The sequence below is a fragment of the Gorilla gorilla genome, chromosome 21 (genome assembly GCF_029281585.2).
Source record: "Gorilla gorilla gorilla isolate KB3781 chromosome 21, NHGRI_mGorGor1-v2.1_pri, whole genome shotgun sequence".
Taxonomy (NCBI): Eukaryota; Metazoa; Chordata; class Mammalia; order Primates; family Hominidae; genus Gorilla; species Gorilla gorilla.
In genome coordinates this window covers 35,448,756-35,473,820 of record NC_073245.2, presented here as the reverse complement: position 1 = coordinate 35,473,820, position 25,065 = coordinate 35,448,756, and the positions used below count along the sequence as shown (strand labels likewise).

Sequence of the window (25,065 nt, the reverse complement as noted above, 5' to 3'; positions counted from 1 at the left end):
GGCCGCCAGAGGTCCCAAGGCCCAGCAGCTTCAGGGAATTAGGGGACAGTTTTGGCTCTGGGTCTCCAGCGCTATCGTGTAGAACCCACTGCAGTGCGGGCCACGTCGTATGTCTGCCCTGTCCAGTTAGGAGCCTTGAGGGCTTGGAACGTGGCCTGCACGGCAGAGGGGCTGCAACCAGGTCCTGCATGGTGGCGGCCATCTTCCATGTGAACACTCCACATGGAAAGGGTTCGTGCTTGGGCTTCCATGTGCAGAACCTCGCTCCGTGGGGCGGATCCTCGTCTGGACTCTGAAGTAGGGCCCAGGGTATAGGTTGAAGCCAGGGCTGAGGGAGGCGAGGAGGGATAAAGAAAGCCAACCACAGAGAGGAGGTCGCAGCCATTGCAACAGCTGGGCAGACTTCAAACCCGAGAGAGGGGCTGGGGGCGGCAGGGCTGTGGTGTGTGACGGTTCTACTTCCACAGGAAAGAGGCTGAGGCGGAGCTGAGTGGAGAGCCGTCGGGGCTGGGAGCCCTGCTCGCTCGCAGAGACCTGACCTTGGAGCTGGAGGAGCCGCCGCCGGGACCCCTGCCACGCGGGAGCCAGAGGTCGGAGCAGCTGGAGCTGGAGAGGGCACTGAAGCTGCAGCCCTGTGCGAGCGAGAAGCGCGCCCAGATGTGCGTATCGTTGGCCCTCGAGGAGGAGGAGTTGGAGCTTGCCCGCGGGAAGCGAGTGGACGGGCCCTCCCGGGAAGCAGAGATGCTGCAGGCCCTGCCGAAAGATGGGCTGGTGGCAGGAAGTGGCCGGGAGGGCGCACGTGGCCTCCTACCACTGCGTCCGGGCTGTGGGGAGCGGCCACTGCCCTGGCTGGCCCCAGGTGATGAAAGAGAGTCTGAGGAGGCGGCAGGAGCCGGGCCTCGCTGCAGGCAAGCCCAGGACACAGAAGCTACGCAGAGCCCGGCCCCCGCCCCTGCCCCGGCATCCCACGGCCCCTCAGAGAGGTGGTCACGCATGCAGCCCTGTGAAGTGGATGGGGATATTGTCCCAAAGGAGCCAGAGCCTTTCGGCGCAAGTGCAGCGGGGCTGGAGCAGCCTGGAGCCCGGGAGCTGCCTCTGCTGGGAACAGAGAGAGACGCCTCGCAAACCCAGCCACGGATGTGGGAGCCACCCCTGAGGCCGGCCGCTTCGTGCAGGGGACGGGCTGAGAGGCCACAGGCCATTCAGGAAGAGCGAGCACGAAGCTGGAGCAGGGGCACCCAGGAGCAGGCCTCGGAGCAGCAGGCCCGGGCCGAGGGCGCCGTGGAGCCTGGGTGTCACAAGCACAGCGTGGAGGTTGCCAGGAGAGGGTCCTTGCCATCCCACCTCCAGCTCGCAGACCCGCAGGGTTCCTGGCAGGAGCAGCTTGCTGCCCCGGAAGAGGGGGAGACCAAAATAGCGCTGGAGAGAGAGAAGGATGACATGGAAACCAAACTTCTACATCTGGAAGACGTCCTCCGGGCTCTGGAGAAACATGTAGATTTGAGAGAGAGCGACAGGTTTGCCTTCTACTCATTCTTAAAACTAAACACTTAAAACTAAAAATGCAGAACTAACCCACTGACCCCTGTTGCTAATGGTGCTGCGTGGCCCTTCCTGCCGACAAGCTCGCAGCCCCTGATGGGGGCTGTGTAGCCCTTCAGCCTGAGTAGGGGTTGTGAGCCCAGCCCCGTCCCGGAATCCCACGGTCATCTGGTGCTCTACCACTGGGCAGAGGGAGGGCAGGACTGCCTTTCGGGGTCCTGAACCCGCCTTCCGGGTTCAAGATACTCTTGTGCATCAGCCTCCCAAGTAGCTGGGATTACAGGCGCCTGCCAGCACGCCTGACTAATTTTTGTATTTTTAGTAGAGACGGGGTTTCACCATGTTAGCCAGGCTGTCCTCAAAGGTGATCTGCCCGCCTTGGCCTCACAAAGTGCTGGGATTACAGGCGTGAGCCACTGCGCCCGGCCCTCGCTTCCAAAGATTTTTCATTGTTGTTCCCATCAGAGGCTGTATACCCATTAAACAATAACTTTTGCTAGTATTTTGTTGAGGATTTTAGCATCAATTTTTGCATCATAAGGGATTGGTCTGCAGTTTTCTTTTCTGGTCTGTAGTGTCGTTATCTGGCTTTGGTTTCAAGTAATGCCTCATAGAATGAGTTTGGAAGTGTTCCCTTCTCTTCAATTCTTGGAAGAGTTTGAGAAGAGGTGGTGGAAGTTCTTTTTTAAGTGGTAGAATTCACCAGTGAAGCCATCAGCTCCTGGGCTTTGTTAGGAGGTTTTTTTGTTTTTTGTTTTTTTTGAGACAGAGTCTCGCTGTGTGGCCCAGGCTGGAGTGCAGTGGTGCTGTCTGGGCTCACTGCAACCTCTGCCTCCCAGGTTCAAGTGATTCTCCTGCCTCAGCCTCCTGAGTAGCTGGGATTATAGGCGTGCACCACCAGGAATCAGGAATTTAAAACCTCGTAACAGATAGGGCACGGTGGTTCCCGCCTGTAATCTCAGCACTTTGGGAGGCCGAGGTGGGTGGATCACCTGAGGTCAGGAGTTCAAGACCAGCCTGGCCAGCGTGGTGAAACCCCATCTCTACTAAAAATACAAAAATTAGTGTGGTGGCGTGCGCCTGTAATCCCAGCTACTCGGGAGGCTGAGGCAGGAGAATCGCTTGAACCCAGGAGGTGGAGGTTGCAGTGAGTTGAGATCACGCCACTGCACTTCAGCCTGGGCAACAAGAGCGAAACTCTGTCTCCAAAAAAAAAAATACAAAAATTAGCCGGGCATGGTGGCATGCGCTTGTAGTCCCAGCTACTTGGGAGGCTGAGGCAGGAGAATTGCTTGAACCTGAGAGGCAGAGGTTTCAGTGAGCCGAGATCACACCACTGCACTCCAGCCTGGGTGACAGAGCAAGATTCCACCTCAAAAAAAAAAAAGTTCCTTTAGTGAAACTCTGTTTAGAGTAAATTTCCTGTTTTTGCTTATCTGAAAAGTATCTTAAATGTTCCTTCATTTTTGTAAGACAGTATTCTTAGGAACGCACATCTAGCCATTAAATGGCTGCCTCTCCACCCTTGGAATGTCTGCTGTCCGTGTCAGAGACCCGGTTGCTGACACTGCATGGTTGGCCCTTGGTCTGTCTGTTCTTCCTTCGTGTGCATTTCCACGGACTTGGTGGCTTAACAAGGCACAAAAGTGCGATGTTTTAGTTTTAGAGGTTGGAAGAGGAAAGGGTCTCCTTGGGCTAGGAATGAGGTGCTGGCAGGGCTGCGGGGCCATCCAGAGGCCCCGAGGGGAGCTCCCTGCCTCACCTTCTCCAGTGGCCTTGACTTGAGGCGTCCTTCCATCCTGGAAGCCAGCCCTGGATGGCCGAGTCCTCCTCATGTCACCTTACTCCAACACTGACTCTTCTGCCTTCACTTTCTACCTCTAAGGACACTTGTGATTACGTTGGGTTCCTCTGGAGAATCCAGAATAATCTACAGTCAGAGAACGAGCAGCCTTCATTCCCCCTGCTGTGTAATGTCACATAGTCTCTGTTAGAGGCCAGTATTGTGCCATCCACAGTAGGTATCTGACTTTTGTGCTCTGGTTACTTCTAAGACCTGGATCTTTAGTGGTTTTTATTTGCTGTGTGCATTTCTTTCTTTTTAACTTTTTATTTATTTATTTTTATTTTATTTATTTATTTATTTTTTTGAGACGGAGTCTCACTCTGTTGCCCAGACTGGAGTGCAGTGGTACAACCTCAGCTCACTGCAACCTTTGCTTCCCAAGTTCAAGCAGTTGTCCTGCATCAGCCTCCCAAGTAGCTGGGATTACATGTGCCCACCACCATGCCCAGCTGATTTGTGTGTGTGTGTGTGTGTGTGTGTGTGTATGTGTGTATTTTTACTACAGACGGGGTTTCACCATGTTGGCCAGGCTGGTCTTGAACTCCTGGCCTCAAGTGATTTGCCTGCCTCATCCTCACAAAGTGCTGGGATTGCATAAGGCCTGAGCCACCAGGCCTGGCCACTTTGTATTTATTTTATTTTATTTTATTTTATTTTATTTTATTTTTTTTATTTATTTATTTATTGTAGAGATAGAGTCTCACTGTTTTGCCCAGGCTGGTCTCGAACTCCTGGCCTCAAGCGATCCTCCTGCCTCAGCCTCCCAAAGTGGATCCTCCTTGAAATTACAGGTGTGAGCCACCATGCCCAGCCTCTTTTTAACTTTTTATTAAAGTGTGATACACATAAGAAAATGTATATATTTGTACAATTAGGAGAATTGTCAACAAATTGAACACGTCTGTGTTACCAGCACCCAGAACAAGAGATGGAATTCACCAGAGTCCCCGGGGTAACCACTTCTTACAGCATAGATTCAGTTTGCTTGTTTTTGTACTTTATGGAGAGGAATCATGCAGTGTGTACTCTTCTGTGTCTGACTTTCTTGGCTCAACCTGGTTGTGCGATTGATCTGTGTTGTTGCTGTAGTTCATACATTTGCATTGCTGGGTGGTATTCTGTTGTGTGAACATACCACAGTTTATTCTTTTCTCCTGTTGATGGGCATTTGGGTAGTTCCTAGTTTTTGGCTCTCACAAATGGAACTGCACTGAACGTTCTTGCATTTGTCTTTTGGAGCATTATGTTGGGCTGTACCTAGAAATGGGATTGTTATGTTGTGGGTATAGGCATAGTTTTCTTTTTGTTCATCCTACTTAGAAAACATTGTCCCAGCCAGGCACAGTGGCTCACACCTATAATCCCAGGACTCTGGGAGCCCAGGAGTTCAAGATCAGTCTGGGCAACATAAGGAGACTGTTTTCTACAAAAACGTAAGAAAAATTAGTCACACATGGTGGCACGCACCTTTGGTCCCAGCTATTTGGGAGGCTAGATGGGAGGATCACTTGAGCCTGGGAGGTTGAGGCTGCAGTGAGCTGAGATTGCACCACTGCACTCCAGCCTGGGTGGCAGAGCAAAAGGGAAAAAAAAAAAAAGAAAGAAACATTTTCCCTGTTGAATGTATGGATTGCATTGGTGTCTCATGAAAATCTCTCAGCCATTACTATTAAAATATTGCCTCTCCGGAGGTTGCAGTGAGCCAAGATCGCGCCATTGCACTCCAGCCAAGGTAACAAGAGCAAAACTCCGTCTCAAAAACAAAAAAAAGTATATATATATATATATAGCCTCTCCTCCCACTATTTTCTTCAATTAGATATGTGACTGTTAGAGCATTTCACTTTATGTCTCAACCTCTCTTTTATATTTTCCATCTTCTGTCTGTATCACATTTGGGGTATTTTTTACATACCTATGTGTTCCAGGTCAGTATCTCTTTCTTTCAGCTCTGTGTAATCTGCTATTTAAACCATCCCATGAGTTTTTATTTTGACATTGACTTTTTGTTCATTTCTAAAAATTGTGTTTGGTCCTGTCTGATCATTGTCAATAGTTTCTTGTTGCTTGTTCATTGTTTGTTTCTGTCTTTTATTTATGTAAACATTTCATAACACTTATTTTTAGTTTGTGTCTAACAAGTCCAATACCTGCAGTTTCTAGAGGATTGAATTCTGGCTTCTGGCTTCTGCTGTCATTTATGGGTGGCTTTGCTCCATGTATGTTATGGTGATCTTTGATTGTGAGCTCATATTTGCTTGATGTTAATCTCTGGGAATATAAAGAGCCTTATATGGGATGCTATTGCTTTTGCAGAGAAGTGAGAAGGTGCTAATCTGGGACCGTCTGAACCTCCTTCCAGGGCCCTGTCTGGTGCAGGTGTCCACAGTGCAGCTTCTCCATTCTGCTAATAGCAGTGCTGACACATAGGCGTTGGTTGCAAGGTCCCCCCAGCTTTGTGTTGCATAATGCTCACACGTTGGTTTCAGCTTCCAGGATTTTGTTTTGTTTGGAGATTCTTGCAGGTTTCCTTTTCTTTCCATGAGGACAGTCACAGAGGTTGCGATCAGCTTTGCACAGGATCTAGTTGTTTGGTGGTCATGTGGGGGATGGGGTGGGGCACCCCTCAGCTTTCAGCCTTGCATCAGCTTGTTCTCCATTCTAGAGCCAGAGTGATAGTTTAAAAACACAGAACTCTCCTGCTTGAAACCCTTTGCTGCCTTTAATTCCAGTGACTATTTATTTTTGTCTTTAGTTCCTCATGAGATAAAATGAAGGCATATGAAGAAGATACTTATGTTTACTATTTTAAGTATAATACATAAAGTGGGCTGGGCGTGGTGGCTCACATCTGTGATCCCAGCACTTTGGGAGGCCTAGGTGAGAGGATCACCAGGAATTCGAGACCAGCCTGGGCAACATATTGAGACCCCATCTCCACCACAACAAAAATTATCCAGGCGTGGTGGCGCATGCCTACTGTAGTCCCAGCTCCTGGGCCTGGGAGTTCAAGGCTGCAGTGAGCCATGATCGTGCCACTGTACTCCAGCCTGGGTGACAGAATGAGACCCCATCTCAAAGAAAAAACAAAAAAATACATGAAGTGAACATGGTGAGATCATGTGGCTTTCAGTATTTTCAGACTGAAAAAATAAGAAGCTAGTACCATATAGAGACCTATTTGGGAAATACACGTTAGCCTTACCAGTCAGTATTAAGAATGCATTCTCTGGGTAGCAAGTATGGGTCTTAAGCTACTTCACTGGTGATCTTTTTTGTTTTTTCACAGACAGGGTCTCACTATGTTGCCCAGGAGGGTCTCAAACTCCTGGGCTCAAGCAGTCTTCCTGCCTCAGCCTCCCCAGTAGCTGGGATTACAGATGCATGCCGCCACTCCTGGCTCCCGTTAGTGATCTTCGTTGGTAAATTGCCATCTTCATCTATCAAATCAATGGCATTACCCAAGCAGGGACTCCCTGAGTTGTCAGAGAACAAAGACGGCCCAGGCAGACTTGGTTCACATAGTGGCTGTCTATCCCTGCCTTTTCCCACTTTGAGATTCACCTAGCAAAGGTTTCCCATATATCTTGGCCTTCTGATTCCTGTGTTTCTTAGCTCCACACTGAGTTCACTGCCAGGGCATGAATACCCTGCAGTACCTGAGGACTCACGCCCAGCACTGGCAACCAGGACACACGTTTGGTGAGAGGCCATAGCAGGAGCAGGTCAGCTATAAACTCAGCATAAGCAAAACCCAAGGTTCTGAGTGCATTCGTGACTTGATGACATGGCAGTTTAGAAGCTAAGAAAGTTCCGTTTTCTGTGGCTTGGCTCATGGGAGATGTAAGACGTTAACACCTGGTGCAGGAAGAGGGAAAGGAATGGTGTCTGGCGCCACCTCCAGGGACGGGGAGATGGGGACGCACAGTTCTCAGGACTCCCCGCTGCAGAGCCAGCCTCCGCGACCACATGTGGCTCCCCAAGTGCTCACCGGTCTTTTCTCAATTTTTATGCAGACTGGAGTTCCATAGACTTTCTGAAGAAAACACTTTGTTGAAAAACGATCTGGGACGGGTTCGGCAAGAGCTTGAAGCTGCAGAAAGTACTCACGATGCACAGAGGTAAGGGCCACGCCCCTACCCAGACCTTCTGGGGGTGCATTTTGCCCTCCATAGAGTGACCTTATGCAGTCTCCATATAGACAGTGGGAAGTGTCCTCAGATTAGCCCTGCATTCCAGAAAACCCTAAACCATGAGCCTTGTTAACTTCTGAATGACTCGGAAGATGTGGGAGGCTCTGGCCTCCTTCCTCGTGTGGGCGGCACCTGAACGCCCCAGCTCCTTGGTGTGGGAAGTGAGGCAGAGCGCCCACAGCGTGGTCGGGACTGCGAGCAGAGCCCTAGCACGGGCACCGTTCACCCCACAGAGATGATGCACGTCGCACTTAGGGGTTGGGAGAGGCCACAACAGTGTCTGTAGGGGTCAGAGGTGCCCTAGGATCCTCTCCTGATAACAGCTTCAGCTCTGCCTTCCTCAGAGGGTCATTGCTGGTTTATCAATTTCAGTGAACAAGAGCTGGGGGAGGGGATGGGCGTGGGGAGGGTCAGGAACCTGAGCACTGAGGCAAGAGAGGATGGGGGTGGGGGCACCAGTGAGAGTCAGGGGACAGGGCAGTGGGCCGCCCACCAATGAGAGTCAGGACAGGGCAGGGGGCCACCAGTGAGAGTCAGGGGGGCAGGGCAGGGCGGCCACCAGTGAGAGTCGGGGGACAGGGCAAGGGGGTACTCACCAGTGAGAGTCGGGGGACAGGGCAGTGGGGCGCCCACCAGTGAGAGTCGGGACAGGGTAGGGGGGTGCCCACCAATGAGAGTCAGGGGGACAGGGCAGGCGGGCGCCCACCAGTGAGAGTCGGGGGACACGGCAGGGGGGCGCCCACCAGTGAGAGTCGGGGGACAGGGCAGAGGGGCGCCCACCAGTGACAGGGGACAGGGCAGAGGGGCACCCACCAGTGAGAATTGGGAGACAGGGCAGGGGGGCGCCCACCAGTGAGTCAGGGGACAGGGCAGAGGGGCACAGACCAGTGACGGGACAGGGCAGGGGGGTGCGCACCAGTGAGAGTCGGGGGACAGGGCAGTGGGGCACCCACCAGTGAGAGTCAGGGGACAGGGCAGAGGGGCGCCCACCAGTGACAGGGGACAGGGCAGAGGGGCACCCACCAGTGAGAATTGGGGGACAGGGCAGGGGGGCGCCCACCAGTGAGAGTCAGGGGACAGGGCAGAGGGGCACAGGCCAGTGACAGGGGACAGGGCAGGAGGGTACGCACCAGTGAGAGTCGGGGGACAGGGCAGGGCAGTGCCAACCAGTGACAGTCGGGGGACAGGGCAGGGGGGTGCCCCCCAGTGAGAGTCGGGGGACAGGGCAGGGAGTGCCCACCAGTGAGAGTCAGGGGACAGAGCAGGGAGGCCACCAGTGAGAGTCAGTGGGGACAGGGAGGCCACCAGTGAGAGTTGGGGGACCAGACGGGGGGCCACCCATCAGTGAGAGTCAAGGGACTGAGCAGGGGGGTGCCTGTCAGTGAGAGTTGGCGGGGACAGAGCAGGGGGCATCCATCAGCGAGAGTCGGGGGACAGAGCAGGAGTGTCCCCTCAGTGCAAGCTGGGGAAGGGCTGGGACTGAGGAAGGGAGAATGTGTGTTCTGGGGAGGGTGGCTTTCTGCTGTCACTACTGTAGCCATATCCAAGGACAATTGTTTGGCCTTTTTTTTTCCCCAAGTATGCATCTCAAGGTGAGCTTAGTTCTCATAGACAGTAATCCTGAAATGATGGAATTGCCATGGTGATTAAAGTAGCGAGTCCCAAGCAGGTACCCAGGGATTGCCCTTCCATGACAGCACTTCCGAAATCTCAAAGCTAGTTTTCCTTTAGAAACCATTTTTTCTCTGGTTTTCTTGAGTCTGTGAGGACCCTGCTGATGGCATACCTCCGGAGATGCCAGGCTGTTTCGGTCTCTATTCACTCTGCTGAGTGTGAAGTGTTATGTGTTTTACAAAAGAAATATTCATGTATTTGATTGAGGAATGTCATGCAGGGTGTGCGTTCTTACAGTGCTGGCAGTGTAGATTACCAGAGGCTCTCTAGTAATCCGACAGTTTCACATTCCTAAAGTCTTCGTGGTTTGGAATAAACCATGGAGGACGGGATCGTCGTCTTCATTAGCAGTGGCAACAGCAGGGACTGAGAGGGGCTGGAGAATGCCAGGGGCAGGTGTGGGCGTCTCTGCTGTGGCTACAAACCCCCATGCTGCTCTTACCCTGGGAGCTGACCAGGAAAGAAGGCACTGGTTGGTCACAAGTGGTATCACTGTTAATTGTGCTTCTTCAACAGGAAGGAAATTGAGGTTTTAAAGAAAGACAAGGAAAAGGCCTGCTCTGAGATGGAGGTGCTCAACAGACAGGTGACGTATCGACACCTGGCATGGAGCTCATGCCACCATTCCTTTTTTTCATTATTTTGAAATCATTTTAAACTTACGAAAGGAAGTAGAGAACATTCTTCTAAAAGACTTGAGAGTGAGTTGCTGACCGGCCCCCAGGCCACATCAAAGTCAGATACTAAACACGGCTGTGAAGACCCCTGCCCCAGTCAGATCTGCCGGTGGTCCCAAGGATGTTCAGAATCATGTGGCACGCAGTAGTTGGGACCACAGGCATCCCCTGCAGGGTCCCTTTGGTGTTTTGATCTAGAAACTGTGAGCAGCTTCTCACAGACACTGGCAGGCAGGCACTGTCTGTGTTGTGAGTGCCTGAGGCTCTGCACTGGCCCGAGGCCCAGCTGCTTGTGGAGATGACCCGCCTGGGGAGCCGCACGCCAGCATGCTCAGCCCATCTTCTGTGTTTTTAGTAGAGACGGGGTCTCACTATGTTGACAAGGCTGCTCTCAAACTCCTGGCCTCAAGCAATCCTCCAGCTTTGGCCTCCCAAAATGCTGGGATTATAGGTGTCAAACACTGCCTGGACACTCCCCAAATTTTGGGGTTTTTTTTTGAGACACATTATCACTCTGTCACCCAGGCTGGAGTGCAGTGGTGCGATCTTGGCTCACTGCAACCTCCACCTCCCAGGTTCAAGCAATTCTTCTGCCTCAGCCTCCAGGGTAGCTGGGATTGCAGGCGTGTACCACCATGCCTGGCTAATTTTTATATTATTAGTAGAGACAGGGTTTCACCGTGTTGGCCAGGCTGGTCTCAAACTCCTGACCTCAGGCTATCCGCTGGCCTTGGCCTTCCAAATTGCTGGGATTACAGGTGTGAGCCACTGTACCCGGCTTACCCCAAAAATTTTACCATGAAAAACTTTAAACACAGGAAAGTTGAAACAATATAGAGTGATCATCCACATACATTACATTACATCCACATACATCCACAACATTAATGCAACTGTTATCCGCATTGCCACGTGCACTTTAGTTCTGTTCATATCTATATATTTCACGTGTGCTTGTGTATGTGTGTGTTCTGAACCATTTGAAGACAAGTTACAGGCCGGGTGCGGTGCCTCATACCTATAATCCCTGCATTTTGGGAGGCCAAGGTGGGCGGATCATTTGAGCCCAGGAGTTCAAGACCAGCCTGGGCAACATGACAAAACCCCATCTCTACAAAAAAAACAAAAATCAGCTGAGTATGCTGCCATGTGCCTATAGTCCCAGCTACTCAGGAGGTTGAGGTGGGAGGATGGCTTGAGCCTGGGAGGTTGAGGCTACAGTGAGTAGAGATCGTACCACTGCACTCCAGCCTGACAGAGTGAGACCCTGTCTCTAATAATAATAATAATAATAATAGAAAATAAGTTCCAGATGTCATGATACTCCACTTCTCAATATTTCAACAGGCATCTCTTAAAAGGAAGTGCATCTCCCGCCTCGCCACACTGAAGGAGTGCTGTCACACTTAAGAAACTTAGCAGTAGTTACCTCATATCAGTATTCAGACCATATTCTCATTTTTTCAGTTATTAAAAAGTGTCCTGCACAACAAGGTTTCTGGCAGTAGGGTGCAGCTGGGGGTGCCACATTGTGTGTAACTATGACTCTGTTCAGCCATGTTTAGCTATCAGATCAACTTGCTGGCATAAACCAGCCACTTGAGTGCATTCATGGCACCTGTGGGTCAGGCATTCAGACAAACACAGCCTTGACGGCCGTCCCTGCTCTGTGATGTGGGGTCTCAGCTGGGAAGGCTGGACAGTTGGGGTGACCTAATGGCCAGGGTTGGAGTCGTCGGGGACCCCTTCTGCTTGTGTCTGTCTGGGGCCTCTCCTCATGGGGCTGGACCTGGAGGGAGTGTCGTGGGGGGTGTCAGGGAGCTAGTGTTCCAGGGCAGCTGGTGGGAGGCGCACGGCTCCCAAGCCCTCCTCGGAAGTCACTCTACGTTATTCCCACTGAGTCCCTGGAGCCGCGGGGGAGGCTTCTCTGATGGGCAAGTGTTCAGGTCACATTTCAGAAGAGGATGTGGGATGGAAGAGGCTTCTGGAGGCTTCTTTGGACAACACATCCCCTGCATGGTCCCTTTGGTGTTTTGATCTGGAAGACCTGTTTTTCCCCATGACACTGGCTTTTGAAAGAGCCCCGGTAGTGGTCCCGTGGGCCATCCCACATTCTGGATCTGTCCAGTTGTTTTCTGAGAGTGTAGGCTACTCTGGTCGTATGTCACTTGTCTGCCTTGTAAACTGGAAATTAGGCCTGAAGGCTGGAGCAGATGCAGAGTGAACATATTTTGACACAGATGTCATTTGTTTTAACACACACCCAGGAGACAGCTGCTGACATCTCATGTTGGCTTCTGCAGTGAAAGCCAGATGAATGCAAGTTCAAAATTAAGAGGTGGCCAGCGTGAATGCCACCAGGAGCAGATAGCATCTCTGCCTCCTGATGCAGCTCCCTGCACAGTGTCTGCCCAGGAACTTGTCACCCGAGTCACAAGGAAGCACCAGACAAACCCCAAATGGGAGGGGGTGGAACTGTATTTGTCAAAAAATGTCAAAGTCATGAGAAACAGAGGCTGAGGAGACATTCCACATTTGAGGAGGCTGAAACAGCTGGACAGGGCCCAGCTGATCCTGTGCCGGGAAGGATGCTGCCAGGCTCGTTGACAAAATGAAGTTTGGGGACATCGAGGCCACTGTCCTGAAGCAGTAGCTGCACAGCAGCTGCGTGAGAGCTGCTGTCCCCGGGAGGCAGGTGGCTGTGGAGAAGGGAAGACATCATGTGTGCGCCTGTGTGTGTAGGGGGCAAAGCAGATTGGGGGAGTGTTGTCGGCTAGGAGCTGGGATGGAAGGCAGGTTGGTTTCCCTGGTGATGTTCTAGTCTTGCAACTGTTCAAGTCTGAAATTATTTCCAAATGAAGAGTTTTTTGTGTGTTTGTTTGTTTGTTTGTTTTGAGATGGAGTCTTGTTCTGTCACTCTGGCTGGAGTGCAGTGGTGCAATATCAGCTCACTGCAACCTCTGCCTCCCGGGTTCAATCGATTCTCCTGCCTCAGCCTCCCAAGTAGCTGGGACTACAGGCGTGTGCCACCAAGCCCGGCTAATTTTTGTATTTTTAGTGGAGATGGGGTTTCGCCATGTTGGCCAGGCTGGTCTCAAACTCCTGACCTCAGGTGATCCTTCCACTTCGGCCTCCCAAAGCGCTGGTATTACAGGCATGAGCCACCACGCCCAGCCACCAAATGAAGAGTTTAAATGTTAAAGGTGAATAGAAGAAAATCCACTATTGTGTTTATCTCAAGAACTGAAGGAAGATTCCATTTCTACTCATGAAATCAAGGCTGTCTTTAGAGGATAAGGTGAATGTGTGTCAGTATTAAAACAATTCTAATTTTCACAATAAAATGTCATAAAACACATGAGCTCTATACCATACACAACTGCCACACGCTTATGTTGTGGTGGAAGCTTCTCTTAACCTGAGGCTTGAGGTTCTAGGGAAGGGATGAGGTGAGGTTAATTTGCAAGGAATTGCATGAGAAAAATGCGTGGACTCCCTAATCTTGAGTAAATCCAAATGGAAAAACGTCCCAGTTTTCTTACATGCCTGTAAAACCTATAGAAGCAAAGGCAGTGGTTGTGGGCGTCACTCTGGGAAGGTGACGTGTGCGTGGTCGATTGTGCTGAGAGCGGGTCAGAGGACATCACTCCAAACCCCCAAGAGCTGCGGTGGGAAAAAGCAAGTAAGCAGAAATATGGTTGCATGAAGATGTTCCTGACAGGTGGCTGCAGACAGCAGAGCCTCCGTGGTCCAGACCGCAGGGCCACTTTCCTGCCACTGTCACTGCACTGCGCCCTCCCAGGTTCCCCTCATGAACGTTTGCTGAAATCCATTGTCTGTGGGAGGTGCTATTGAGAAAAAGCAAAACATACAATTTGATGAACCTATGTACCCTGCCAAGAGCTACGCTTGTGTGTTCAAAGACGGAGATCAGAGGAGACTTAAGAGATTCATGTACCTCAAGTTTAAATAGGTTGCTTTTTTGTTAAAATTGCCATATATTTTTAAATATATTAAAATAATCTTGGAGGAAATGAGAAAAACGTGAAAGGTCTTCCAAACAGTGGTTTGGACGGTCATGGCATATACTCCCTTCTGGTGGCCTAGATGTGTGTGTGTTTTTCCTAGGGGCTGGAGCAGGGCTTTCTGTCCTCGGCACTGGTGACGTTTGGGGCCAAATCATCTGTGTTGTAGGGTGTCAAGTGCCCCCATGCCTCCATCTCCAGCTGTGATCACCAAAAATACCTGGAGACATTGCCAGACATTTCCTCAGGAGCAAAGTTGTACCTGGTTGAGAGCAATTACAATGATATGAATTGAGCTGCTGGCTTAAAAGTATTTTAGGGGGCACGGTGGGGCTGGGCTCAGTGGCCCACACCTATAATCCCAGCACTTTGGGAGGCTGAGATGGGAAGATCCCTTGAGGCTAGGAGTTCAGGACCAGCTTTGGCAACACAGCTAGAGACCCTGTCTCGACCAAAAAACAAAATTAGGTGGGAGTGGTGACGTGTGCCTGTGGTCCCAGCTACTTGGGAGGCTGAGGTGGGAGGATCACCTGAGCCTAGGAGGTCACGGCTGCAGTGAACCATGAATGTGCCACCGCACTCCAGCCGGGGCAACAGAGCGAGAGCCTGTCTTGAAAAACAAAACAAAACAAAACAAAACAAATGACTACTTAATAAAAATATAGCCAATGATGGGCAAATGTATATATAAAATGAAAATTAAAAACATTTTTTTCTTATGTATTTAAAAACTTTTTCCCCCAGAATCAGAACTACAAGGATCAATTATCCCAGCTCAATGTCAGGGTTCTTCAGCTGGGACAGGAGGCTTCTACCCACAAGGCCCAAAACGAGGAGCATCGTGTGACCATTCAGATGTTAACACAGAGCCTGGAGGAGGTGGTGCGCAGCGGGCAGCAGCAGGTGGGTGGCCTCAGCCGCAGGCAGCTCCACCCAGGCTCCCCTGGAGGCTGGGAGCTGCAGGGTGGGGAGGCGGCTGCAAATAGGTCAGGACACGCGCTGAGGAGCCTGGAGGGAAGTGAGGGACTTCCCAAGCATGCCTTGGAGAAGTAGGTGGACTGTGCTGTGTTGGCAAATCCCAATATCTAAAGAAAATAGCAGAATAGCTTTATGTGCTGCTGACAGAGGAGTGAATTGGTACAAAGTTCCCCGAGGGCAGTTTGGCAAAATACACACTTAAGAGGCTGAAGAAAGTCCACATGCCTTGACTTCACGATTCCGATGGGGATGTTACCGAGAGCCTTGTGGAAGGATGCAGCTGCAGCATTTTCCTTGCTGTGCTGTTTATAATAGCAAAGCAGAACTGAAATCGGCCGAGTCACCAACAGAAGCTGAGGGAGTCACTGGATCACAGCACAGCCACTGAAAACCATGTTTTCAAATCATAACTAATGCCCCAGGAAACGCTCCCGCTGCAGTGAGGAGAAGGCAGTTCCTGCAGTGCGTGGCGTACCTGACACTGTCTCACCAGGGAGATGCGTGTGTGTAGAGGAGGGGCCGGGGAGTGACTGCAGGACACAGGGCCGGCCTTGGTTGGTGGGTTCACAGGGATTTAAATTTTGTACTTTTTTTCTTTTCTGTAATTTTCTGAGGTTTCTGCACGAATTACATACCAGACTCTTCAGATACTTCTTGACTTGTGCAATTGATTTTTTAAAAACAGAGTGACCAAATCCAAAAACTTAGAGTTGAACTTGAATGCCTGAATCAGGAACATCAGAGCCTGCAGCTGCCATGGTCAGAGCTGACCCAGACCCTTGAGGAAAGTCAAGACCAGGTGGGTGTGAGCGATGGCTGGAGGCACTGGGTCCAGTCCCACCCGGGAGCAGCATCACCGCAGTGCCAACAGTGTTGCCAGGCCTCCTCCAGCCCAGAGAAGTAGTTGCGCTGCTGGGCACAGCTGTCCAGGTGCTTACCGGGCCAGGACCAAAGCTGCTCCCAGTGCAGGGTTGATTTGACTGTCAGCAAGCCCCGTGAAGAGTAGTGACTGTTTACTCCCGAGGGAAGGAGTGCGGGCACCATGCCTGTGGGTGAGCCCTCCACAGAATGGAGGAGCCAGAGACAAGCCTGGGGACTGTGTCGTCAGAACCAAGGCAGCAGGCTCCAGCCCTCGGAGTGGGGTGACATGGGCACTCATGGGCATGCATGACACTGGCCTCTGCACACGCCTCCAGGTGCCACATCTGCTGGCCCCGCAGGTGAGAGGCGCGGGAGGTGCAGACACAGGAGGCTGGGCTATGGTGGCAGGGGCTCGTGGTCCGGGACAGACAGGTATGTGCAGGGGCAGCCGAGCAGGGGCCTCAGGGAGGGGAGCCGGCTCAGGGGATGCTTGTGGAGGGGGTGGCTCAAGGGAGAGGAGAAGAGCAGGTGTGTAACGGCCAAAGGTGCCCAGAGGGCGAGTGCCCAGTGTGGACACAGGTGCGGGGCACACTTGGAAGCTTGGCTGCAGAGAGGAAAGGGGGCTGTGGGAAAGGGTCTCTCCCCACCTGCCTGTGAGGCTCGGCTGAGCCTCTGCACCTGGTCCCCCCGGCGCTGGCCCTGGTGCCCTGTGCAGAGGCACCCCCTAGACGTCCTGAGGCACAGAGGGGTCAGCTGGGCATGGACCCCAGAGCTTTCTGAGGCGCTGTTGGGGCTCCCATAGGCTCTTGGCCTTGCAGCTACAGGCTGTCAGTTTTCCAGAGGTGCTCTGCCTATTTGGGGCACCCTTCTCTACTTTTGAGTCTAAAAGGAACCCTGGAAAATTGCCTGGGCCAGTTCGAGTCCTTTGAGGTGAGGAGTAAGGCCACCTGAAAAGGCCAGCACTTCCTCAGCACCTGGCGCTGGGAGGCACCGCTGGGGCCAAGGGAGAGCATTCCACACCCCTGGGGCCACGCCTGCCACCAGCCTCTCAGTTGGGAAGCACCTCACCAAGTCTGTCCTTGCAGCCATGTGGGTCACCCCTTCTTCCTCGTGGTTTAGAGGAAGACGCTCCCCCAAAGCACGTGGCTTCCAGTCAGCATCAGGAAGCTGGGGGCTTCCACGGTAGCTCAGGACACTCTGGAAAAGGCAGATGGGGCTCCCTAAGAGTGGCCACGAGAGGCTGGGCCTGAAGCTGATGTGGTTGCCGTTTCCATGTGGGAGGGAAGCTAGGGCAGTCACTGTCATGCCCATGTGTGGTTCAGGAGGAAGGCCCCAGAGGCCAGAGCAGACAAGAGGGATGGGGCCTCGTAGAGGAGCTCAGAGGGCGGAGGGTCTCCCAGGGGAGCTCAGAGGGCAAAGGGATGGGGACTCACAGGGCCCTCTCCACGGGAAGGACAGGAAGGGTGGCTGCACTCAGGATGGGAGATGATGCCCCGTCTGCCGCTCTGCCTCACTCCAGCACCCAGAACACAAATGTCCTTGTTTACAGTGCTCCCCTGGGGACATCTTTCCCTGTCCCTGTGACTGTCAAGGTCTGTAGATGTGGCCCATCTCGCGTTGCCAAGGAAGGAGATGAAGAGGACTGGATGGCTCTCCATTCAGTAGATGTTTACAGGCTGCCCACCATGGGCAGAGATCCCCCTTGGGCTGGACCCTGGCCATGCTGTGGAGCGGCTTAATTAGTGGGGGTTCGGTCCCAGGATGGCTGTGGGGGGTGGTGCAGTCCAAGGACCTGCAAGCATCAGAGCCCAGGGAGTTGGGGTGCCGGGCCAGAGCCTTCCTGGGTGGGTAGATGTGCTTGACGCGTGGGAGTCCCGCAGGCCTGGGGGGCGTCAGCCAGAGTGACCATCTGAGACGAGCCTTCGGGAGAAGGCTGCGTTTGGTGGAGATGCTATTTAGAACTGGTTCTTCCCTCCTTTTCTGTCTCAAACCATAAGCTGCCTTCCAGGGCCTGGAAAATGTGGGGTGCAGGTGTGTCTCTCTGGGGTGACCCCCGTCCTGAAGAAGGGTGAGCTTTACAGTGATGACCTGGCCCCCCCAAGACAGGCCCCCAGCTCGGCTGAAGTCAGTGCAGGGACTACTGAAGGGAAGCCGGGCCTGGCAGTGCGGGCGCAGGGCGTTGCCTTCCCTCTTCCTCCACCATGTGGTGATGTCAGGCCCGGCCCAAATATGACCCCGATGGAGTGTGTGTGATTCCCACTCCGTCTTGGGGTCTCAGGTGAGTAAGGGGTGGCGTGGCCAGTTCTTGTAGGGTGCCAAAGAAATCCTGGTGAAGCCTCCAGTCAACTGGATGTAAATTGTATTTGGATCTTGCTTCGAGCTGCTTCATTAAAGGGGCTGGCATAGTGGTGCACAGTTTACTGTAACAGCTCAGCCCAACTCCAGCAGACAGTGCCATCCACGAAACCAGGCGCTGCCAGGAATTCCAGCCCTGGCCCCACCTTCCCTTCAGCAGTCCGTGTTGTCTGGGTAGTCTGTGGCCAGTGTAGCCCTGTTGCAGAGTGAGGTCTCTGCTGAAAGGAGAACTGGCGTGGGTCATTGTTTGAAAAGAATCAGGCCCCAGCGAGGTTCACTGGAAGCTAACACTGGACGCAGCAGAATCTGGGTCTGACAGGAGGTCAGCGTCACCATTTTGAGGGTGATGGACACGTTTTCTGCACTCTAGCACTGTGTGGAAGCGCTGGCTGACAGCAGCCTGGCTGTCCGAATTCCAAAGAAATGGGCTCCTTCTAAATATTCAGGTGCTGCTGCATACTCGGGAGCACACGCTTTCCTTGCCCTTGCAGGTGGGGGTGTCCTTGGATGGAGAGGGTGCTTCTCCGTGCCGCGTCTCAGCAGCCCCACCAGAGCTGTCTCCCCTTCCCCATGCAGGTGCAGGGAGCTCACCTGAGGCTGAGGCAGGCCCAGGCCCAGCACTTGCAGGAGGTCCGGCAGCTGCAGGAGCAGATGGGCCGGCTGGTGCCCCAGGACCATGTGGCCGAGCTGCAGCGCCTGCTCAGCCTTCAGGGAGAGCAGGCCAGGAGGCGCCTGGATGCACAGCGGGTGAGTGGGGATGCAGCGAGAGATGGCTGACGAGATGAGGAGGAGGGTGAGGCGGGCCCACCGGTCCTCAGTTACCCAGAAGCTGCACAAGTGTGAATACATGAGTCACGTATGTAGCATGTCAGATGGTAAGGAAGGCTGTAGGGAGAGGGGCAGTGTGGTTTTAAACAGGGTGGCCAGACAAGGCCTCACAGGTGGCCCCTGAGATGGTGAGACCTGAATGGGGTGAAGGAGCAGTGGCGCCATGTGGCAGGGGAGCAGCAGAGGCCCTGGGGTAGGGGGTACTTGGCATGTTCCAGGGGAACAGGGACCGGAGGCCGAGGGCAGAGAGCAGAGGGTGACAGACTGGGCCCGGCAGGTGCCGTGGGCCGTGCAGGTGGTGGGAGATGGGAGACAGTAGCTCGGAGCACAGACTGTGGAGGGTGGGATCCCGCCCACTACCTCCCAGCTGAGTGACCTTGGGCAAGTGAACCTCTCTGTGCCTCAGTTTCCTCATCTATAAAGTCCTGCTAGCAGTAGTGTCCACCTAAAAGGCTTATTGGGAGGCATCAATGGGTTGGCGACTTTAAAGCACTTGAAGGGTCCCCAGCACAGCTGTGCCCTATGCAGAAGTTTAATTCAAAAGTCTGAGAGAATAACTCACTCCTGAAATTCCCAACATAGTTCATAGTTCATCAGGGACAGACTTCAGGAGAGATCAGGAACCAGAGGGCAGGGGACACCCTCATGAGAAAGGAATTGGCGCACGACTTGAAAAGTGGGTAACATTTGATGTTTGTAAAGTGTAAGTTCTAATGAAGAACAACTTTGTAACATCACACAAAGGGGTCAAGCTAAAGTTAAGTGATGCTACATTATTGACAAAACAAAGTTAAGGAGAATAGCCCTAGAAGAATACACTAACACAGTGAGGGAAGCTCACTTTGGAGTTATTTATGGTTAAAATCTTAGGACCAGTTCTCTGAGGACAAATGAGTCTGCTGATTCTCCCTGAACTGCAAAGAGGAGGAAAGCTGTGTGGTTTGGGCCAGAACATATTTTTGTTTTGTTTTGTTTTGTTTTTTGAGACAGAGTCTGACTCTGTTGCCAGGCTGGAGTGCAGTGGTGTAATCTTGGCTTACTGCAACCTTCGCCTCCTGTGTTCAAGCAATTCCCCTCCCTCAGCCTCCTGAGTAGCTGGGACTACAGGCACGCATCACCATGCCCAGCTAATTTTTTGTATTTTAGTAGAGATGGGGTTTCACCGTGTTGGCCAGGATGGTCTTGATCTCCTGACCTCATGATCCGCCCGCCTCGGTCTCCCAAAGTGCTGGGATTATAGGCATGAGCCACTGCGCCCGGCCCTGGGCCAGAACATTTTTAAACCTTTGCTCTGGACAGATGAAAGGTTACCCACAGTCACTGTCAGATGTGTACATTTGAGCTGATTTCCATTTTATTTATTTATTTATTTTTGAGACAGAGTCTTACTCTGTCACCCAGGCTGGAGTGCAATGGTGCGATCTCGGCTCACTGCAGCCTCCACCTCCTGGGTTCAAGCAATTCTCCTGCCTCAGCCTCCTGAGTAGCTGGGACTACAGGTGCCTGCCACCATGCCTGGTTAATTTTTTGTATTTTTGGTAGAGACGGGATTTCACCATGCTGGCCAGGCTGGTCCTGAACTCCTGACCTCAGGTGATCTACCCGCCTTGGCCTCCCAAAGTGCTGGGATTACAGGTGTAAACCACCTCGCTAGGCCACTAATTTCCATTTTAAAATAAATAGCCTTGAGCTGATTCTTTTTAAAATGTAAAATATTGCCTGTAACCTTTTTGTTTTTGTTTTTTGTGGTTTTTTTGAGACGGAGTCTTGCTCTGTCACCCAGACTGGAGTGCAATGGCGCGATCTTGGCCCACTGCAACCTCTGCCTCCTGGGTTCAAGCAATTATTCTACCTCAGCCTCCCGAGTAGCTGGGACTACAGGCGCCCGCTACCATGCCCGGCTGATTTTTTGTATTTTAGTAGAGATAGGGTTTCACCGTGCTGCCCAGGCTGGTCTTGAACTCCTGAGCTGAGGTAATCCGCCCGCCTCAGACTCCCAAAGTGCTAGGATTACAGTTGTGAACCACTGCACCTGGCTTTTTTTTTTTTTTTTTTTTTTGAGATGGAGTCTCACTCTGTCACCAGGCTGGAATGCAGTGGTGCTATTTCGGCTCACAGCAACCTCTGCCTCTTGGGTTCAAGTGATTCTCCTGCCTCAGCCTCCCGAGTAGCTGGGACTACAGGTGCACACTACCACGCCCAGCTAATTTTTTTTTTTTTTTTTTGAGACTGAGTCTTGCTCTGTCACCTAGGCTGGAGTGCCACTGCAACCTCCACCTCCTGGGTTCAAGTGATTCTCCTGCCTCAGCCTCCCAAGTAGCTGGGATTACAGGTACACACCACCACACACGGCTAATTTTTCTATTTTTTTTTTTTAGTAGAGATGGGGTTTCACCATGTTGGCCAGGTTGGTCTCAAACTCCTGACCTCAGGTGATCCGCCCGCCTTGGCCTCCCAAAGTGCTGGGATTACAGGCGTGAGCCACCACGCCCGGCCACCTGCAACCTTCTTTTATGGCAGGAAGAACATGAGAAACAGCTGAAAGCCACAGAAGAGCGGGTGGAAGAGGCGGAGATGATTCTGAAGAATATGGAAATGCTCCTCCAAGAGAAAGTGGATAAGCTGAAGGAGCAGGTGAGTGATGGGTGCTGCTGCTTTCGTGTTCACGTCCTCTTCTGAACGCTCTCCACTTTTATGGGTGTGCAGGTAGCTAATACAGGAAAAGGCTGTCTTGTCACAGAATTCCAGGGAACTAAATGTATACCCTACACTGCAGGTGCACATTCATTTATTTTCCTCCGGGAATGGTTTTAAGGTCTGTCCTTTGGGTGTTCACATACACTCAGAAAGGACTCATCCGTTCATTTGTTCATGTAGTCATTCAGGCATCCCCAAGCACCTGTGGTCTAAGCTTTCCCAGGTAGACCTGAGATGAGCAGGGCTGAGCCTGCATCCCAGACCTGACCCTCTGGAGACAGAGGCAGATGCTTCCATAGAGCATACATGACCTCGGGCCATGATGAGTGCTCTGAAAATGAGAGAACAGAGGTGGAAGGAGCCGGTGGGGTGGTCAAGGCCACTTTGAAGAGCCAGCATTTGGTCAGATGCCCAGTGACCAGCACAGGAACGTCCAGCTGTGTCCCCAGCAGAGGCCAGGTGACATTTGGAAGGCTCACTGGGTGGGAGATGCACACATCTCCTCTTGTCTGGGGGACTCCGAGGAGGGTGCATTCCAGGCAGCGGACAGCCATGGAGGAGGCCGCCATGGCTGGTGTGAACTGGTAGGGCTCAGGTAGGCAGTGCCTGTCGTGTGTATCCTAGAAGCCAAGGTCAGGGGTTTGGGTTTTATCATAATGGCAGTTAGAAGGCATAGGGAGATTTTAAGTAAAAGCATGACAGGATCTATCTTTTAAAAGAAACCATACTAGGGAAAAAGTCACTTGGGCTACTATAAGGAGCAAAGACCAAAAATGAGGCGCCATAACTCACGTGGTCTGTAGATGTTCGAAGTCCAACTCAGCAGGTGGGAACTGACGTGCAGCAGTGCTGTGCCCCGAGGGCTGATGGCACAGGGTGTGGGTGGACCCCACGGGTGTGGGGTGCACACACAGAAGAGGCCCAGCCATGGACCACATTCAGTGTTAGGATTAAGAGAAATATGAAAACCTGGAGAAGTATTTTTGCTCCATCGTGATCCAGTATGGTTTGGTCTACGTGAGGGATCCTGAGCTCAGCCCAAGCTAGACAAGGCATTTGTGGAAGGTTCCCAGTCCCTCCCTGGGGCCACCCGTCCTTGCCCAGCTTCCTCCCCTACTGGTGCCCCCAGTCCCTCTCACCCTTTCTCCCTGGCACACACCCACAGTCCTCAGTTGTCCGTCTCGCCAGCAACACCTGACTTCTGGTTAAATCCTGAGGCTCCTGCACACCTGCCCTGGCCCTGAGCACAGGCCACAGCCCGGGGCCTCAGTACTGCCTGTCCTGCGCCTGCTCCCTCCCCTGCTTCCCTTGGCTCATGGCCTTGCTGACATCACAGCCAGTAGAGCATACGCAGATGAACCTGTTCCACACTCTGACCGTCCCAGGGCCTTTTGAGGACTGGCCACTTTTGCCTGAAGTCCTTGTTTCACGGCACAAAGCTGCCTCAAGTTTTCTCCATCACATATTCCAGCAGATTCTCAATTTCCTCTCATGCCAGGGTAACAAAACTTGTCATTATAATCCAGTATTTGTGTCAGATTTCTTTTTTTTTGGAGACAGAGTCTTGCTCTGTTGCCCAGGCTGGATGGAGTGCAGTGGTGCGATCTCTGCTCACTGCAAGCTCCACCTCCCGGGTTCACACCATTCTCCTGCCTCAGCCTCCCGGGTAGCTGGGACTACAGGCGCCCGCCACCACGCCCAGCTAATTTTTTTGTATTTTTTAGTGGAGATGGGGTTTCACCATGTTCGCCAGGATGGTCTCGATCTCCTGACCTTGGGATCTGCCCACCTCAGCCTCCCAAAGTGCTGGGATTACAGGCGTGAACCACTGCCCCCGGCCTTGGGTCAGATTTCTAAGAGCCCAAAACTGGTTTGCATAAACCTGGGAGGATAAAAGAGAGCAGGCTGATCTGTAGCGTTTCTCCACCGGCCTCATGCAAAGCATGGCTTCCTCCCCTCTCTAGTTTGAAAAGAACACGAAGTCCGACCTGCTGCTGAAGGAGCTGTACGTGGAGAACGCCCACCTGGTGAGAGCACTTCAGGCCACCGAGGAGAAGCAGCGAGGTGCGGAGAAACAAAGCCGCCTCTTGGAAGAAAAAGTTCGCGCTCTCAACAAACTCGTCAGTAGGATTGCCCCCGCAGCCCTCTCTGTGTAAAGACGGATTATTTTCTAGGATTCATTCGAAAGCACATCTTTTAAATTAAGCCACTGTGCTGCCTTAGATTTCCGTGGGTCATGAGCCATGAGTCCTGGGACATCTGAGGATTGGGATTCTTTGTTCACCCCGCAGATAGTTAATGAATGGTCTGCCCTGGGCAAGATGGAGGTGGGGGCTGGGGGAATATGCATGTTGCAGAAGCCGGCGTTTTTATTAGCGGTCCTGAGTAATTTCCCTTGGCAAAATTCCCAGTTTTGCCACTCGCTGGAGCCAGATCCTGGGAGCTGTCAGCAAGGAGCAGGTAAGTGAGCAGTTATGGACAGCACTTTCCACGTGGTGCTTCCGACCCTGGCTGCCAGATTGAAATGTAAAGTCAGGGCTCTGTACAGTTTTGCCATTTCACTGTTCTGCTTTAAGCTTAGGTTATTAGAACTCTTGGTGGAGGGTGCGTACACACATTCCAGAAAAGGCTTCACTCGCTGAGAACGTCAACCCAGCGAGAAAGGAGGGGAAGCCCCTTCTCCGGGGACCTTATCTATGGACTCAGGGATGATGGTGTTTATTGCAAATGCACAATCTTTTTCCCATTGAAATGTCATCACACTGGAAATTGTACTATATGTAAAAAAAAAAAAGTATAGTTTTATATTTGAAATGTATGCAAATTATGGCCATATGGCTGATTGGAATGTACTACTGTAATATAAAAAGTCACTGTATTTGCAATAAATTCTTTTCTATTAAAATTGACTTCTAAGTTTGTTTTTAATTTTTTAAACTATAAAATATTTCAAACATACAGGAAAATAGTTATATAAGAAACACCCATGTGCCCATCAACATATCTAGTAAGAATAATATCCTGCCACAGCACTGTGGAGGGCGGGAGCCTGTTCTGTTCTCAGCCTCCTCCCTCTTCCCGGGGCAGCCGCCATCCCAAAGCTGGCATGTCTTCTCCTTTCTGCAGGAGAAAAATGTCACAGCACCGTGGAAAGATAACAAAGCCTGGAACAGATGGAAAGGTCGGTTCTTTGGAAGATTCGGCAACATGAAGTTGACTGATTCTTCAAAGTTTACTGATAAATGTAATTAATCCCAATATAAATACAGATGTTACATGCCCCAATCAACCCCAGAATTGGACAAGACATTCTAAAGTTTTTACATACAACTAAATAAGCAAACAAAACAATTAGGAAAACTCTGAAGAAAGAAGAGCAATGTATGGGG

General features: G+C 51.9%; 1 protein-coding gene across 8 annotated transcripts in view; it reads left to right on the top strand.

Moving 5' to 3' along the window:
- The window catches only part of NINL (ninein like), a 136,201-nt gene extending 111,609 nt beyond the window's left edge, over positions 1 to 24,592 (top strand). For 6 of the 8 annotated variants that reach the window (XM_019017262.4, XM_055372818.2, XM_019017261.4 and 3 more), the window contains 8 exons: positions 468 to 1,517; positions 7,405 to 7,509; positions 9,772 to 9,841; positions 14,702 to 14,860; positions 15,621 to 15,734; positions 18,728 to 18,898; positions 21,500 to 21,613; positions 23,641 to 24,592. In XM_019017262.4, coding sequence (XP_018872807.4) covers positions 468 to 1,517; positions 7,405 to 7,509; positions 9,772 to 9,841; positions 14,702 to 14,860; positions 15,621 to 15,734; positions 18,728 to 18,898; positions 21,500 to 21,613; positions 23,641 to 23,832 — 1,975 coding nt within the window. In that variant the 3' untranslated portion in view covers positions 23,833 to 24,592. The remainder of the gene's footprint in view (positions 1 to 467; positions 1,518 to 7,404; positions 7,510 to 9,771; positions 9,842 to 14,701; positions 14,861 to 15,620; positions 15,735 to 18,727; positions 18,899 to 21,499; positions 21,614 to 23,640) is intronic. The other 2 variants (XM_019017263.4, XM_055372820.2) reach the window with 1 other exon arrangement.
- Positions 24,593 to 25,065: the final 473 nt, after the last annotated feature.